Genomic DNA, 15,259 nt, shown 5'->3' on the forward strand with positions numbered 1-15,259 from the left:
TCATCTGTGTAAAAGATAAAATATATAGATCGTCTTTGAAATCGAAGGCTTTCTGGTGATACATATACATTATGTATCACCAGAAGGTTAGGCGCAGGAGTATGAGGTGATATCAATGGTTTTATTGTGCCTTGTTCAATGCACTGATGTGTAAGGAATTTGTAAGTATTTCAATCATTTGCGCCTTGCCTATTTTGGAATATAATTTACTTGCCTTGTGTTTACAGTACATATGTATGGGTGCAGGTCAGATCCACAGCCACACTTTTGGTCCTAGGTGTTACGTAAGGAGTTAAATGCTCATGTAGATATTGTAGATATGGGATACTTGGTTGACCAAAGTGACCAAAGATTTGGGTACGTCATTTGAGTTTGTATTATACGGTGTGATGACAGTGCCCAGATGCATTGGGCTATATAGCGCAATGAAATGTTTATTATATGGGGTATTGTAAACTAAATAAAAAAAATACATGTTTGTTTTTCTGACATTTGCTGATGTGATGGTTTGATGTTAGATTTTTTGGATGCAGCTCGTTGGAAAAACAAAAACCTTTCTCCCAGACGTGAAGCATCACAAAATATTAAGCGTATGGCTAGAGGTTGTCTAAAAAGTGCAAGCTGTGAAATGTCAACCTGTTGTAGAGCGCAACAGTGAACGCCGCGTTTTTTAACAGCTGGTCCCGGAAGTAAATTTCATATAAAGTGGCGAAGTCACGCCTCTGAAAAATATGAATGGGTTTCAATGGAGAGAAAGTAATTATTTTCTGGTCCCAGTTTTCATATGCCCCGGATTACACATATGTTTGGATTTAAATGATAATTTTTCATGCAAAGAAAACTAAACATTTTCATGAAGAAGTTTGATAGTGTTGGGTTTTTTTTCCAAGGGAAGGATAAAAACATCGAAAGAGGTGCAAACCATTATAAGTTTGGGCATGTGGAGAGTTTCAATTATGCCGATGGTGAGATTTTCAGTCTTGTCCAAGCCAGTCGCAGGGAGCGTGACAGCACATACGAGACGTGTAGTCCTTCTCATTGTGTTTTCGCTACATCCTTGGCTTTAACTGTACAATTGCACATTAAACGGTCTAACTCTTGACATGAAAAATTAGCATTTAAATCGACAAACAACATATGTGTAATCCGAGGCATATAAAGACTGGGACCAGAAGATAATTACTTTCTCTCCGTTGAAACCCATTCGAATTTTTCGGTCCCGTGGGCTCTACCGGAAGGGGCGTGACTTCGCCACTGTATTCCTTTTCTCCATTGACATTTTGTAAAGTCATAATATAAAGAGTTTTAAGCCCGGACCATGCCAATTTTCGTCCAGGTAGTTGTATCTATAAATCATTTGTTCCAGAGCAAACATTTCTTTGGGAAAATGGAATAAAAAGCAAAGGTACGAGACTGAATACTGACTGGCTCTGAACCGCTAGGGGTCGTCGTCAGGCACGACGCGACTCTGAACCGCTAGGGAACGTCGTTAGGCACGACTCTAAATCCCGGGCCCGAGTAGCTGGAGGTGATGCTTCACGGCGTCGTCCCCTTAAGTGTACATTAGATCTCCAGCACCATAATGGCGAACTGCTCGTTCGGTGAATATGGCAGCAGGTAAACACTTTGGCCCCCTTCGTTTAACACAAATGTGGGGGAAAGTGGCCCGAAGTTCAACAGTACAACGGTCGTTAAGAAGGATCCACAGTTAGCATAGAAAATTATTATTTGAATTTTGAATTTAAATTAAATTATTAGATAATTTAATTAGCGGCGTCTACTAAGCTAGCGAATAATTCCATAGCAGGCAGACGTTACAATACGGTCGATAGTGTGGGTGTGTGTCGGTTTGTAATTAATTATTTAAATTGTGTGTGTGTGTGTGTGTGTGTGTGTGTGTGTGTGTGTGTGTGTGTGTGTGTGTGTGTGTGTGTGTGTGTGTGTGTGTGTGTGTGTGTGTGTGTGTGTGTGTGTGTAAGAATGGCTGAGCTTGAACACGGCCACAGTCGGCTCAGAAAAGAGACTGGAGAGATGAGGCACTTGCTGGAGGTTGCAGATGAGGAGGTGGCTGAACTACGCATGGAGAATGGAGCCCTGACAGGCAAAGTGGAAATGTAACGCATTCCATTTTATTCTCAAAGAAATGTGGATAGGTTGGATATGAATGTACCCTTTATTCAGAGATTTAGAACCACCATTAAATATAATTAATAGCGACATAGGGCAGTAATTGTTAAAGGGTGGAAAAAAAAGCCAAATTGTGTTGGAGGCATGGAACGAAGTCTCTGGTACACCAAAAAAATGTTTTTTATAGTTTTGTGAAGTTTGTGCAACATTTGCCGTTTTGGGATTCGGCCCGCTTTGAACGTTTTACCATGAAAAATGTTCACTGCTGCCATCACTTATGGAATTCATGGAATTCATTATTTTAAATGATTAACCCACCCTGTGATAGCCTTGATGCCTACTCCTTTGTCCCCAGGCTGGAGAGTTCCCTCAGCGATGCGGGGCACATCCAAGTTGAGCTCCGCAAGGTCAAGGGCCTCCTCTGTGAGGAGCAGAGTAGCAACAGGAAAAGAACAATCAACAAGGAGCAGGAGATTCAAAAGTTGGTGGGTTAAATCTGTAGTTTTGCCGAGTCAAAGGCCAAGATGTAAGGAGGATGTCCAAACCCCCGCTTTATCCTACCTGCTGACAGCCAAAAGTAATTTCCTTAGGGGCGAGGTTTAATTGTTAGTAAATTAAAATGACCACATTTCTTTAACAACAAACAATGTCCACAAAAGGTCTTCATCTCTCCCTCTGCTGTTTCTATGTGTGGATCACTCGGTATATTGTTAACAACCAAAATAAAATGGCCAGCACAGGCAGGAACCTTTACACAACCCCTCCCCTCATTGCTCTCTATCTGTGAAATAATTTGACGTATAACACAACCGCATGAAACATGTGCTGGGAAGGTATGCACCTGGTAGAGGGATTTAACTGAACTTCAGAACTTACGTGTGAGATTTTTAACACATCCAGGAGGAGGAACGAAAGATTCTGACGGAGCAGGCCAAGGGTCTATCTGCCCAGGTATGTTGCTCAATCAATCAACAGCAACAAACGTTGTTTTGTATACCAGAAACTTTGTATAATGCCATTAACGCAAGAAATCTTTCACTTTAACATTTGCCGCCCTATGTCAGTTATGTTACACAGTGGTAACATCATGTACTGTATTCCCTTTCCAGCCTTGACTCTCCCCTTGTGTGTGGTTCTGTCCTTGTCTCTTAGCTGAAGGAGCTGCAGCAGCAGAGAGAGCAACGCGAGCTCAGCCAGAGTAACCTGGAGGCAGCGCTGCAAAGGCTTCAGGTAACGACACCCGTTACACATTGTTTCATTGTGGAGGTCTCCATCCGTCCTTCCCAACAGTCGCTGTTCCTTTCCGGAATCTGCTCATGGATTTTAAGGGACGGGTATTGTACAGTCAATTTCTTTATTACTTTAGCAACACGTCTTGACAAAACCTACCTGCAGAAATGTTGATCCAGATAGTGTAAATCTGCCCGTTTGGGAGTTTTTCGTTCATATAGAACGGGTGTTGTTTGGTGTTGGCATTGGCCTTCCCGAAGGCACGGTCTGAAAGCCATATCTGCAGGAGCCCAAGTTGCACACTGGATGTGGAGGTTCACTGATTCAGACTGGCTTGTTCCAGTGGTAACAATGACCACAGAAACCGGGCTATATAGTAATGAGTCACGCTATTACGTTTTAAGTCATATCCTAGAAAGCCTGCACCACCAGACATAGCTTTTTCACCTCTTACTAAATAATTCATGTACCTAGTTATTTTTTAACACATTTTTGTGTATGATTAACACATGTGGTTGTTCAGATTAAAATGAAAGATATTCGCCAGGAGCTGAAACTGAAGGATGAGGATATCCACCAGGTAGGGACAGTACACACCACTAACCCTCCTTCACTGGGGACAAGACAGACTGTTAATCTGATTCTATATATATATATTAGGGCTTTGACTTTTGCCCAAAAATCATATTCGAAGTTTGTTTGTTTATTAATATTAATATTCGAATATATTTGAATATTTATTAATCAGTAAGACCTGGATTGGGCTTCGTGAGGTTTGTTTACTGGCATTGCTATGGTTACCGGTCTTGCGTGTTCCAACGGTTCATTAAGGTTTCTAATAAATCGCTGTCTAATCAATACTTCATTCACTGCCTCTTCCGTGGTCATTACAATATTATGAATAGACTGCGTCGGGTTCTCCGACGTCTCTATCTTGGCCTGCCCATAACAGGTTAGAATATTAAGGGCTGCCTAATATTCGTTCGAATTTTGATTTATTTTTTGATATTCGATTATATTCGAATAACGAAGTTCGGAGTCAAAGCCCTAATATATATATATATATACTGCATTAAGTCACTGATTGATGTTAAACCACCTAATCAATGCTCAAAACTGTGATAGCAAAACTGGCAGTTGATGCAGCTTGAGGAGATGAGGGAGGAGTACACAAACATTATACGGGTAAGTCACTTGTTCCGTTCACTCGCACAAGGGGGTTTGTTTTCTTCGCTAAGATGAAATGTGTTTTACGCAGTAATTTAGGGTTTTTCCACTGCTGGAGAGCAGAAGTGCCGCGGGTTCTGCTCTTGCCTTTAAACCAAGCCTACCCTCCCCACGCCCTCTCCCCATCCCAGGACCTGCGGCTCAGGAACAAGGACCTGGAGAGCCAGGTGGAGCTCCAGCAGGAGGAGGCCGCCCGCCTGGTGAATCACCAATTCCCCCGCAACCCCCTCTCCATCGCGGACGAGGTGGAGCTGCAGGCCTACCTGGCGGTGGTGGTGAGTCCATCTGGGCAACTTATTTAGACTAGAAATACAAAGCAGGATAAGAAGCATAATACCCCAACAACGCACCTCATCTTACATTGTGAACTCTCTACTATGTTAAGGGGCCCACACACAACCAGACTCAAACCCACGGCCAACTGCCTTTATCCCACCACTCCGTTGCCTCTCGTCTGACCCTTAGGCAGAAAAGTTACATTGAAACCTACCGCGAAGACTACTGCCAACCACACAGCGGCGTGTACGTTCTGCGCTTGCGCGAGATGCAATAAGTTTCCTTAAAGGTGCCATGACATGCTATTTTATGGATGCTTTAATATAGGTATTAGTGGGCCACTAACACAGTATTCAAAGACGTTCCCGAAATTCAGCCGTGGTGCAGAGTTACAGCCACTCCGAGCCAGTCGCACATTGAGCTTCCCCAAAATACGCTGTTTTGGTGTCTGTAGCTATAATGCAAATGAGGAGGAGCGAGGCGGGTCAAGGAGGAGGGTGGGGGTGTGGCCCTGAGCAGCTTGCAGCCACGGTACCATGCGCTCTGTTTACAGTGGATGTATCGCAATGGCGAGGCGCACACAGCCTTTAGCCGTGTTCTGTAAATATTCTAGAACACACGGGAGTCCTGGAGCTCTATATCTAAATAATATCATATAGCCTACATAGATATCTATATCCTATAATATATATTATCACGGCCAAAAGCTGTGTGAGCCGATATTATGAATCTCAAACGACCGCGTTGGGTTCTCCGACGTTTCTGGTTCTTCCACGTCCACATCAATGTGAAGTAGACTGAACCGCGACAAGGAGGAGAAAGGGATTGTTGCCGAGCAGCGCTTAGGCACCTCTGCCTCCTGCAGCGCCGAGGCGGTGGTCCCTCGGCAGCGGGAAGCGGGGCTCAAGCGGGAGACATTCGCCACCAACAATCCCTTTCTCCTCCATGTCGTGGTTCATGTTCTTGAGGGAGTCAAAGCCAAACTAAGTTCCTTTCCCCCAATTCATTCTCATCCATGGCTGAGATAACCCCCACTACGAGTCTCGTTGTAGAAATACCAGAGACGAGAGTCCGACGTGTTATGCGCCATAACACCAAAAGCAGAACGTTTATCCAAATAACAAGGAAGTGTACATAACTTGCGTTACAGTCCTGGAGCTCTATATCTAAATAATATCATATAATACATAGATATATATCATATAATACATATTATCACGGCCAAAAGCTGTGTGCGCCTCCAGTAGGGCTGTAACGATACACAAATTCACGATTCGGTTTGTATCACGATTTTTGACCCACGGTTCGATACATCCCACGATTCTTTTAAATTTAAAAAGCATTTTATTTAAACAACACTTAAATACCAATTATCTTAATGTAACATTTAATAACAAATAATTTGGAACACTGAACAGATTTGAACCGAAAGAATACTATTAAAGTATAGCTAAATTAATAAAGAAATAACCAAAGATTGCAGTTGGAGGATGCTTTTTGCTGGTAGGCATAATAGGGCCCCTTTAACTGTTTGGTTGGTTTATTCAAATATCCTTATTAGCGCTTCTTATTAGGCTATGTAGCTTAAATAATGACATAATCAGGCCGTATAGAATGGAACATGTTTAATAGCCTAACTTTCAATAGATGAGGAAAAACATGAACGTCGCAATAACGAGGCATAGTGTTACGAGTAGCATATGTGTGTGCGGGAGAATGGCAGTGTGCGTATGCGTGTGTGAGTGACGTCAGCGAGTGAGTGGACGAGCGAGGAGAGCGAGCGGTAGCGCGCGTGTCTCGTGAAGAAGCGAACGAGTCCGGTAGAATAAAGTACCCATCCTGTCAATAATCGGTGGCCGCTTCATTCCGACCTATAAGCAGACAAACTGCCAGTCAAATCACACAAAACAATAGAGACAGGATCACACAGGCAATTTTTTTCGCGCTTGGCCCACTCTGGATAAATGTCGTTCATATCGCATATGAGGACTTCGACGGCTGTGGAGAAATGCAATCCTCCGTAGCCACGGAGAGCTGTGATCACAGAGAGAGGGCATCTCGTCACATATTTACGGCATCGATAGGAGGGGGCGCTGTCAGCAGACTATTATTTAGACAAATTATTAGCAAATTTCAATCTGACAATTTGACCGAAGAGTTAGAAAGGGCATATCGCGCTTCTGCCTTCTCACACCGCGATACAGGTTCGTGGCTTTGAGTATCGCGATTTTCGGTTTGATACGCGTATCATTACAGCCCTAGCCTCCAGACGATATTATGAATCACAAACGACTTTGTCGGGTTCTGCAACGTCTCTGGTTCTTCCACTTTCAGCAGGCATCGGGCGGATAGCCTGCTGCCGGGCGGTGGTGCTTCGCGGCAGTGGTGCCTCGCGGCGGTGGTGCCTCGCAACCGGCGGCATGTCGCAGTTCATGTACTTCAGGGAGTCAAAGCCAAAGTTCCTTTCCCCCCAATTCCTTCTCAACCATGGCTGAGATAATTTTTCAAAGGCGAGCAGAACACCTAGTGCTCGTTTTACACCGAACGCAAGTTTTAGCCACTTGGGGACCATAGGCAGGCTAGGGGAACTCATATTTATGTTAGAAAACCTCATAAAGTGAGATGCCACGGCACCTTTAACATCGGCTGGCGCTAGTCTCGTGGCGCTGATTGGTTGTGTGCTAGCAGCACACACCCAATCAGTATCGGATGGCTCCAATCCTCAGACCGCCAACGCTCTCAGCCTTTGCATGTTGAATCGGACCAGACACCGTCCGCGCGGTTCCAAAGCTTCCAACACAGCTGAACACAGCGAACAAATTTGTTCCCGAACTCGTCCGAGTCTCCCCAAACGCCTCAGAAGACCAACGGTTGGGCCAGTGTGTTCCACGCTTTACACTGTGGTTCCTTATTGCTCTGTCCCATTATTATCTGTTGCTCTACCATTATCCGTTATTACCCCGTGATAATGTGTCCCCGTTGCTTTCTGTTACTCTCTCCCATTACGTGAGGCTAAAGGTCTGACTGCATTTCCTTTGGACGTGCTAAATACAAAACAAAATAATTGACAGCAGATCAGCTGCCAGCATGACACTTCATTATGCCAACGAGTGCACTTTGCCTTTCAATTTGTAAAATACTGAAGGGCACTATTAAGGTGATGAATCTTCTTCTGGGTTTGTTTAAATTACACTTTACATAGAGGTCATTAACCCGTAAGCTACGCTCAGATCTTGGCGAGTGGCTCAGCTCATTCAGACTCCCTTCTCAGGGCTGTTCAGCGTACAAATCTTTATTTCCTCTTCAGTATTTTCAGGCTCAGAAAGTACCAGCTGCATTTAAAACGAAACACTTGTTTTCATGTTTTATTGTGAAACGCTGCGAAAGGTTGAATTTGAATAAGCTACGCTAGAAGCTTCCCCCACTTCCATGCAGTGTGCTAACGTACATCCTTAGAGATCGCTTTACCGGAGGCACACCGATGGCATGGATTTGATCTTCTCGTTTGGGTTTGAGCCCATTCCCCCGGACTTAAAGTCAGCCAAAGTCGGCCTTATTGTCAATTTCTTCACATGTAACAGACCTAATCGGAAATACGTTTCTCACTATCCCACGGTGAAAGAGATAAATTGCACAGGCACAACAGATAAAGACAAGACATTTACTAACACTTAAGTAAACAATAAAGTGAACAACTGATAAAGACATTTACTAATCCTAAAAATAAACAATAAAATGTAAATTGTAATAGTGCCAGAAAGACATTCAGTCTGAAGGTCAGGGTTCAGAGTCCAGAGTGTTTTTGGGGGGGTTAATCCTGAAAGCTTTTAACCAGGGAACTATTGGAATGGACCAGTGAATCAAAGGACAACACCAGTGGAGGTGGAGGTCATTCAAAGGAGACATCTCTATTCTGCCCATTCAGGAGAATTGTAGGCGAGAAGAGAAAGATGATGGGAAAAACACTGCTGTCAAGCCTTTTCCAAAGAGGTACCTTTGCAATGTTGTTATCAATGTGATCGATGTTGATAATGCAGCTACAATATTTTCATCCATAACCCTTATAACTTGGTAAATGTATATCACGGTCGAGGATTTACATTGTGTTGTGTCGACGTGTAACAGAATTCTCAATTTTATTAATAGGATGACTAGTGCCATATTCCATATTCTCAGAGTCTTGCTGTATTGCATACTTTATTTGTTGTGGCTATTTTGGTTAATCTAGTCGCACAAATCCAATTTAAGAGAAAAAATCTAAAGTTTGATAGCAGACTAGCTCAACTTTGAGTTTTACTTACCAGAGTTTTACTTAACGGATATCTGTTTGTTACAAACGACCTGTTAGCTTGTAATTGGCTTACAGCGAACACAAACTCGACAACTAGGGAACTTTTCCGTGGTAGAAAGACAAGCTAAAACATTTTATGTATGCATAATACATATCCGGACTGTATGTGCTCAGAAAAAGTGTGTGTAAAGGTCAACACCATGTAGACTTACACTGAAAAAAAATACACTGACAAGAAGTCCTGGAGCTCCATCCGCTTACAAACAAACCAGGGTTCGTCTTGTAGGATTATCTCTCGGCAACGAAGCCGGACCAACATTTAACTAAGCCTTTTGGGTCGATTGTTCCACCATCATATCTCATTCCTTCCCTGTGTGTGTGTGTGTGTGTGTGTGTGTGTGTGTGTGTGTGTGTGTGTGTGTGTGTGTGTGTGTGTGTGTGTGTGTGTGTGTGTGTGTGTGTGTGTGAGGTTGTGTGTGTGTGTGGGTGTGAGTGTGAGCGTGTGTGTGTGTGTGTGTGTGTGAGGTTGTGTGTGTGTGAGAGGGTGTGAGTGTGTGTGTGTGTGAGAGGGTGTGAGTGTGTGTGTGTGTGTGTGTGTGTGTGTGTGTGTGTGTGTGTGTGTGTGTGTGTGTGTGTGTGTGTGTGTGTGTGTGTGTGTGTGTGAGTGTGTGTGTGTGTGTGTGAGGCTGTGTGTGTGGGTGTGAGAGTGTGTGTGTGTGTGTGAGGTTGTGTGTGTGTGTGTGTGTGTGTGTTTGTGCGTGCGTGTGTAGCCAGGGTCGTTCAGGTGGCCAGATGCTGCACGGCGTGCTGACCAAGGGCCTCCTGGCCCTCGGAGGTGTGTCTGTCCTGGCCCTCGGAGGTCTGTCTGTCCTGGCCGTGACGGCCCCCATGCTGCTGGACAACTGGGGCTACAGCGCCGACCTTGTCTCCACCAACGACCTCTGGAAGACTGTGCATGACTTGTTCTTGCGTAACTGTGACAAACAGTACAAGTGTTTGCCTCCAGTCTAGACTCCACCTAACTGGTAGGACTTGAAGCAGTTGTAGAAGATTAAATTGAAGTGTCTAACTGAGTGAAATATGTCTGGTGAGAGTTACCTTACATCGTTCTTACCTGAAATACCTCCTTCGTTCGACGTTATTTTATTGGATTTTTTATAGGCTGTTATTGAACTGTTATTATTATTACTATTACTATTACTTTTACTATTTCTATTACTGAACCATATATCAAATGGGCAAAAAATTTGTAAACCAACCCATAATAATAAAACAAGAGAGGGACAGAGAGCTCAAATACAAACTTACAAAGGGCATAGACTAAGTATTAAATCATAGAAATATTCACATCGCATGATTACTTGTAATGTGAGATAAATAGAAAACAAAGTCTAAGTGCATGGCGCTCTTTAATTAGTATTTTACGAAGGACAAAGTCTAGTACAAAAGTGTACAAAACGTTTTTCATTAAACATTTGGTTTACATTGTGTTTAGTTAGGGGTTTTTGAAAACAACAATCATCCCCACGACCGCGGCACCAATCGCTACAACTGCGGATGTTGCACCAATCGCCACAACTGTGGACACACACACACACACACACACACACACACACACACACACACACACACACACACACACACACACACACACACACACACACACACACACACACACACACACACACACACACACACTTACACAAACAGAAGTGTGATGATAAATATACCGGGTACTTATACAACTTTCTAGAAGGAAATATAGAATATAGAAAATCAGGCACCAAAATAAGCTAATTCTATGTGACACATTTACTATGATGCTGTGTAGTACGTGATACATACATGTTGTCCAAAATAACAGCATAATACTAATTAACTAACTAACTCATAACTGATTTGGTAAATTGTGCTATACATAGATAAATTCTCCCATCCCTTGCCACCTTATAATGGTTAGTCTACAACATTACACACCAGGAAGACTCACCTGTCGAGATTCACCCTTGCGGTAGTGTAGCCATGTAGAGAAGTCTTTGCAGTTCTGTTCCAGGAGATCGGAATGCTTCTCTGTGCTCACCAGGCTGAGGGCTTCCTTCAAGATGACGTAGGCGTCCTGGGGTATGTACTTGTCGTCCATTAAATTGTTGATTTTCCACTTGCTATCTTGAACAGCATCTTTCAGTCTTTCTTTCTTTACAATGGCTTTCTTATTGGTCTGGCCTGACCAATGTGTGCATATCCCTTACATGTCTTATATTTTGGTGACATTAAAGAGCTGGATTATGTTTTATTGTTTTATCACTTTATAAAAATATAACATGAAGACTTCTTGAAGTAGGAAGTGTGCAAAATATGTAAAGATGTCATCTTCATTTGGTCCATGATTTAAGAAATGTCTTGCGTTATTGGGCCTACTTACGGTCTGATGCTGTCATATGAACCACAAAGATTTCTCCAACCTATACCGCCCAATGCAGGTATCAAACACGAAAGACTTCTATCAGGACCCCGGCTGTGGGGCCCTTTGATTCTTATAAATCCCTCTAAAAGCCGTTGGCAGACACCAGTGGTTTCCTTTGACGGGTTTTATTGCAGCCTTTTAATCCAACTTCACCGTGAAAACACACAGTACAACAGAAATCACGGCATTAGCTTTGCATAAAATCATAAATTACACGGCACACAAAGAGCCAAACAATTAAAACAAAATACAGGGAAACAACAAAAAACATACCTCGTTGGCTACATGCTATTTACAGGGACTTTGAAACTAGATTCTTCTCGGCAATGCATATCACAAGCTGTTCACCTTCTCTCATGCCGCATCTCTAGCTGAGTAATCTTCTAGAACATCCGCCTTGCAAGTGACATCATTCAATTAACTATTTAAATACAATTTTAAACCCGAATAACGAACACAATTATTGAATTACTAATATAAACTAAAATGATTTTCCTTAAGGCTTGTCTTAATAATATGAAAATACTAATTAAATTACAGAATCTTTTTAATGATGACAGTTACACTCCCACCAAATCACACAAACCAGTAATGTGGGATTTCTCTAAACTAAATATTTTTGTCAAACTTCAATATACAAATGAAGTAGTTCTGGTTTTAACATTATCAGTATGTCAACCCTTCATCATGAAATGTCAAGCCAACATTAACACTCTAGTATGCCTCAAGCAGAGTAACAACCTTATGTATTGGTCTCTCAAGAAACACAGTTTTAACTGTGGGTTTCCCCTTTTTGTCAAATGTGGTGTTGCTAACCAACAATCTTAGCTTTCTGACTTTACTGTCTAACCCTGGATAGACTTCTGTCACACGGGCTAACTTCCATTCATTGCGTGGGGCCAGATCATCTTGTAGAAGGACAATGTCGTTGACCTTTCAGTCTCTTCTCTTCTTTTGCCATTTTTGTCTTGGTTGCAAGCTCAATAGGTATTCTTTCTTCCAACGAACCCAAAACTCATTGGCCAAATACTGGACTCGACACCACCTCTTCTGTAGATAAAGATCTTCTTTGATAAATTGTTCGGGTGGGGGTAGAATAACAGTTGGCTTCATGGTAAGGATATGATTTGGGGTTAAAGGTTCGGGTCCAGATGGGTCATTCAAATGTTCAGTAGTTAGAGGTCTGCTGTTAATGATGGCCATAACCTCGTACAGGAAGGTCCTTAGGGAGGCGCTATCAAGCCTTTTTGACGACTGGTCAAGAATAACTGTCAGAACACTTCTTACACTTCTTATTTGCCTCTCCCAGACGCCACCCATGTGACTTGCTGCTGGGGGATTCATAAGAAATTCACACCCTAGATCCTTGACCTTTTCTGTGTCCATTCCTTTCACGAGTCCTGCAAACTCTCTTCTTGCACCGACAAAATTGGTTCCTTGGTCACATCTTAGCTGGCGAACATTCCCTCTGATGGCAATGAATGCTCTTAGCGCATTAATGAATGCGTCAGTCGTCACGTCATCAATGACCTCTATGTGTATAGCCCTTGAACATAGACAGGTGAGTAAAAGACCATACCTTTTGAGCTCTTTACGTCCTTCCTTAACATAGATCGGTCCAAAACAGTCTGTTCCAGGAGATCACTTACGTGAAAGCACCGTGGTGCTGCCTCGATCCAGTCCTGTGGTAAGTCTCCCATTTTCTGTTCTTCAGTACGCCTTCTGTACTTTCTGCATTTAACACATCTGAATAGGTGTGATGAGACTGCACTGGAACATCCAATGATCCACCATCCATTAGCTCGCAGTTTGTTTATCGTCATTCCACGTCCTTGATGATAAACCTTCTCATGAAAGTGCTTGATGAGTAAAGCTGATATGTGACCTCTACTAGGGAGTATAGCCGGATGCTTCACGTGTGGATGTAACGTGGCTTGACTGAGACGTCCTCCCACCCTTAGAATACCTTCTGTATCCAAGAATGGACTCAACTTGTACAGCTTACTGTCTTTGGACATGAGAACTTCTCCCTTTGCTTCCAAGCGCTTTATCTCATCTGAGAATGCTTGTTCTTGAACTAGTTTGAAGATTGTTTGTTCTGCTTCTTCTCTTTCTTCTAGGCTTGTGCTTTCGTTCGTTATTTGCTTCAGACCTTTGTGTTCCTTGGCTTTCCTCTTCAATCTGGCAACTGCTCTTACTGCTCTTTTCCAATCAGAGAACTTCTGTAGGCGATCCAATAATGATCTGTCTTCTTTTGTCTGAGTGTTACACACTAGAGCCTTGCGAAGTTCAGGATCGTCTTCCTTTATCTCTTCTACCTTGCATTCTCTGTTAGGAAGTTTAAGTTGCCGAAGAAACTTTGGTCCGGTGAACCAGTTTGAAGTCTTCAGCTGCTCAGCTGTCAAACCTCGAGAGGCGTGATCGGCCGGGTTGTCTTCAGAAGCTACATAAGCCCATTGTTCAGGTTTTGTGCTTGTATTAATCCACTGTACGCGATTCGCTACAAACACCTTTTTGCATCATTACTGATGTAGCCCAGGACAACTGTGGAATCTGTCCAAAAGAACTCTGGCAGATCTTGGATTTCAAGTTCATTTCGAAGCATGTCGCTGGTTCGAACTGCATCAACTGCTGCTGTAAGTTCTAGTCGTGGTATAGTTGTGACGCTGGTAGGCGTAACTCTCGCCTTTCCCATTACCAGACAGCAATGGACGTCGTCGGATTCGCTAATGGCTCTCAGGTAGGACCAGGACTTGGCGGTTTCATCAGTTGGTATGTGAGTTATGTTGGCTGGAATAAATTCCCGGGTGTAGACTGTTGGTAGGGCAATCTTCTTACCAGAGAAAAACCCTCGACCTTGTAGGTCGTTCACTTTTTGAGAGCTTACTACTGTTGTTTTTGAGCTTATTGTAGAAAGCTTCAGATTGACTTGTTTTTTGGTTACTTCCAAGGCTTCCACTACTTCACTCAAGGCAAAGGTTGTGTCGCTTTGCGAATCCAACAGAGCATATACAAGGATTTCTCATGCTGGTTGAGTTGTTGCTGAAAGCCAAACAGGAATTATTGCCGCTATTTGCATGTTCAGTTCATGAAATAGCACTCTGTTGGCAGTAGCAGCTGTGAATACCCCTTGGTGTTGTGTTGATTGAGTACTTTCATTGTTCCTCTCTTGACTTGGTCTGGGCTTTTCTTTACTTGGATTTCTTTCAGTGCGTGGTTGTGTTTGTTGCTCTTTAGATCGCTCCTCATACAGACAGGTTGGATGTCGCTTGGAGCACATGTCGCAAACACTCCTACTGTTGCAGCTCTTTGAGTGGTGACCTAACTTCAGACAACCAAAGCACAGTTTTTCAGCTTGAATAAATTTTGATTCGACAGAAAAGACACATTGTAACAAACTTTTCATTGGAACTTGTGGTCAGTGTCTTTGCTCCGACACTGTGTTGTCTTTGGGACTTTTCAAGCTCAGCTTGTTTCAGTGACTGCAGTGAAGTAACAGGGTTACAGGTGATTTTTACTTCCCTTGTCAGAAATTTTACGAACTGGCTGAATGAAGGGAATTGGTTTCTATCCTCTTCTTCATCAACAACCTTCCGGTTCCATCCTGCTGTTAACCAATCCGGTAACTTTGACAGAATTCTCCT

At 43.0% G+C, this 15,259-nt stretch overlaps 1 protein-coding gene across 1 annotated transcript; it reads left to right on the forward strand.

The window, feature by feature from the left end:
- The first annotated feature begins 127 nt into the window (after positions 1 to 127).
- On the forward strand, positions 128 to 10,641 carry LOC132465569 (golgin subfamily A member 6-like protein 4). Its single transcript, XM_060062262.1, has 10 exons — positions 128 to 1,617; positions 1,980 to 2,114; positions 2,483 to 2,612; positions 3,028 to 3,078; positions 3,280 to 3,357; positions 3,881 to 3,937; positions 4,483 to 4,542; positions 4,716 to 4,859; positions 8,786 to 8,850; positions 9,922 to 10,641. The coding sequence occupies exons 1-10, from the start codon at positions 1,583 to 1,585 to the stop codon at positions 10,160 to 10,162; spliced, it is 996 nt and encodes a 331-aa protein (XP_059918245.1). The 5' UTR covers positions 128 to 1,582; the 3' UTR covers positions 10,163 to 10,641.
- Positions 10,642 to 15,259: the final 4,618 nt, after the last annotated feature.

This window comes from Gadus macrocephalus, chromosome 10 (genome assembly GCF_031168955.1).
Source record: "Gadus macrocephalus chromosome 10, ASM3116895v1".
In the NCBI taxonomy this organism is placed as follows: Eukaryota; Metazoa; Chordata; class Actinopteri; order Gadiformes; family Gadidae; genus Gadus; species Gadus macrocephalus.

Bases quoted from the DNA above. Each gene is read 5' to 3' on its own strand.
- LOC132465569 (XM_060062262.1), top strand. From the start codon at position 1,583: ATGGCGAACTGCTCGTTCGGTGAATATGGCAGCAG. The intron at 1,618-1,979 runs GTAAACACTTTG...TGTGTGTGTAAG, and splicing joins TTCGGTGAATATGGCAGCAG to AATGGCTGAGCTTGAACACG. The intron at 2,613-3,027 runs GTGGGTTAAATC...TAACACATCCAG, and splicing joins AGCAGGAGATTCAAAAGTTG to GAGGAGGAACGAAAGATTCT.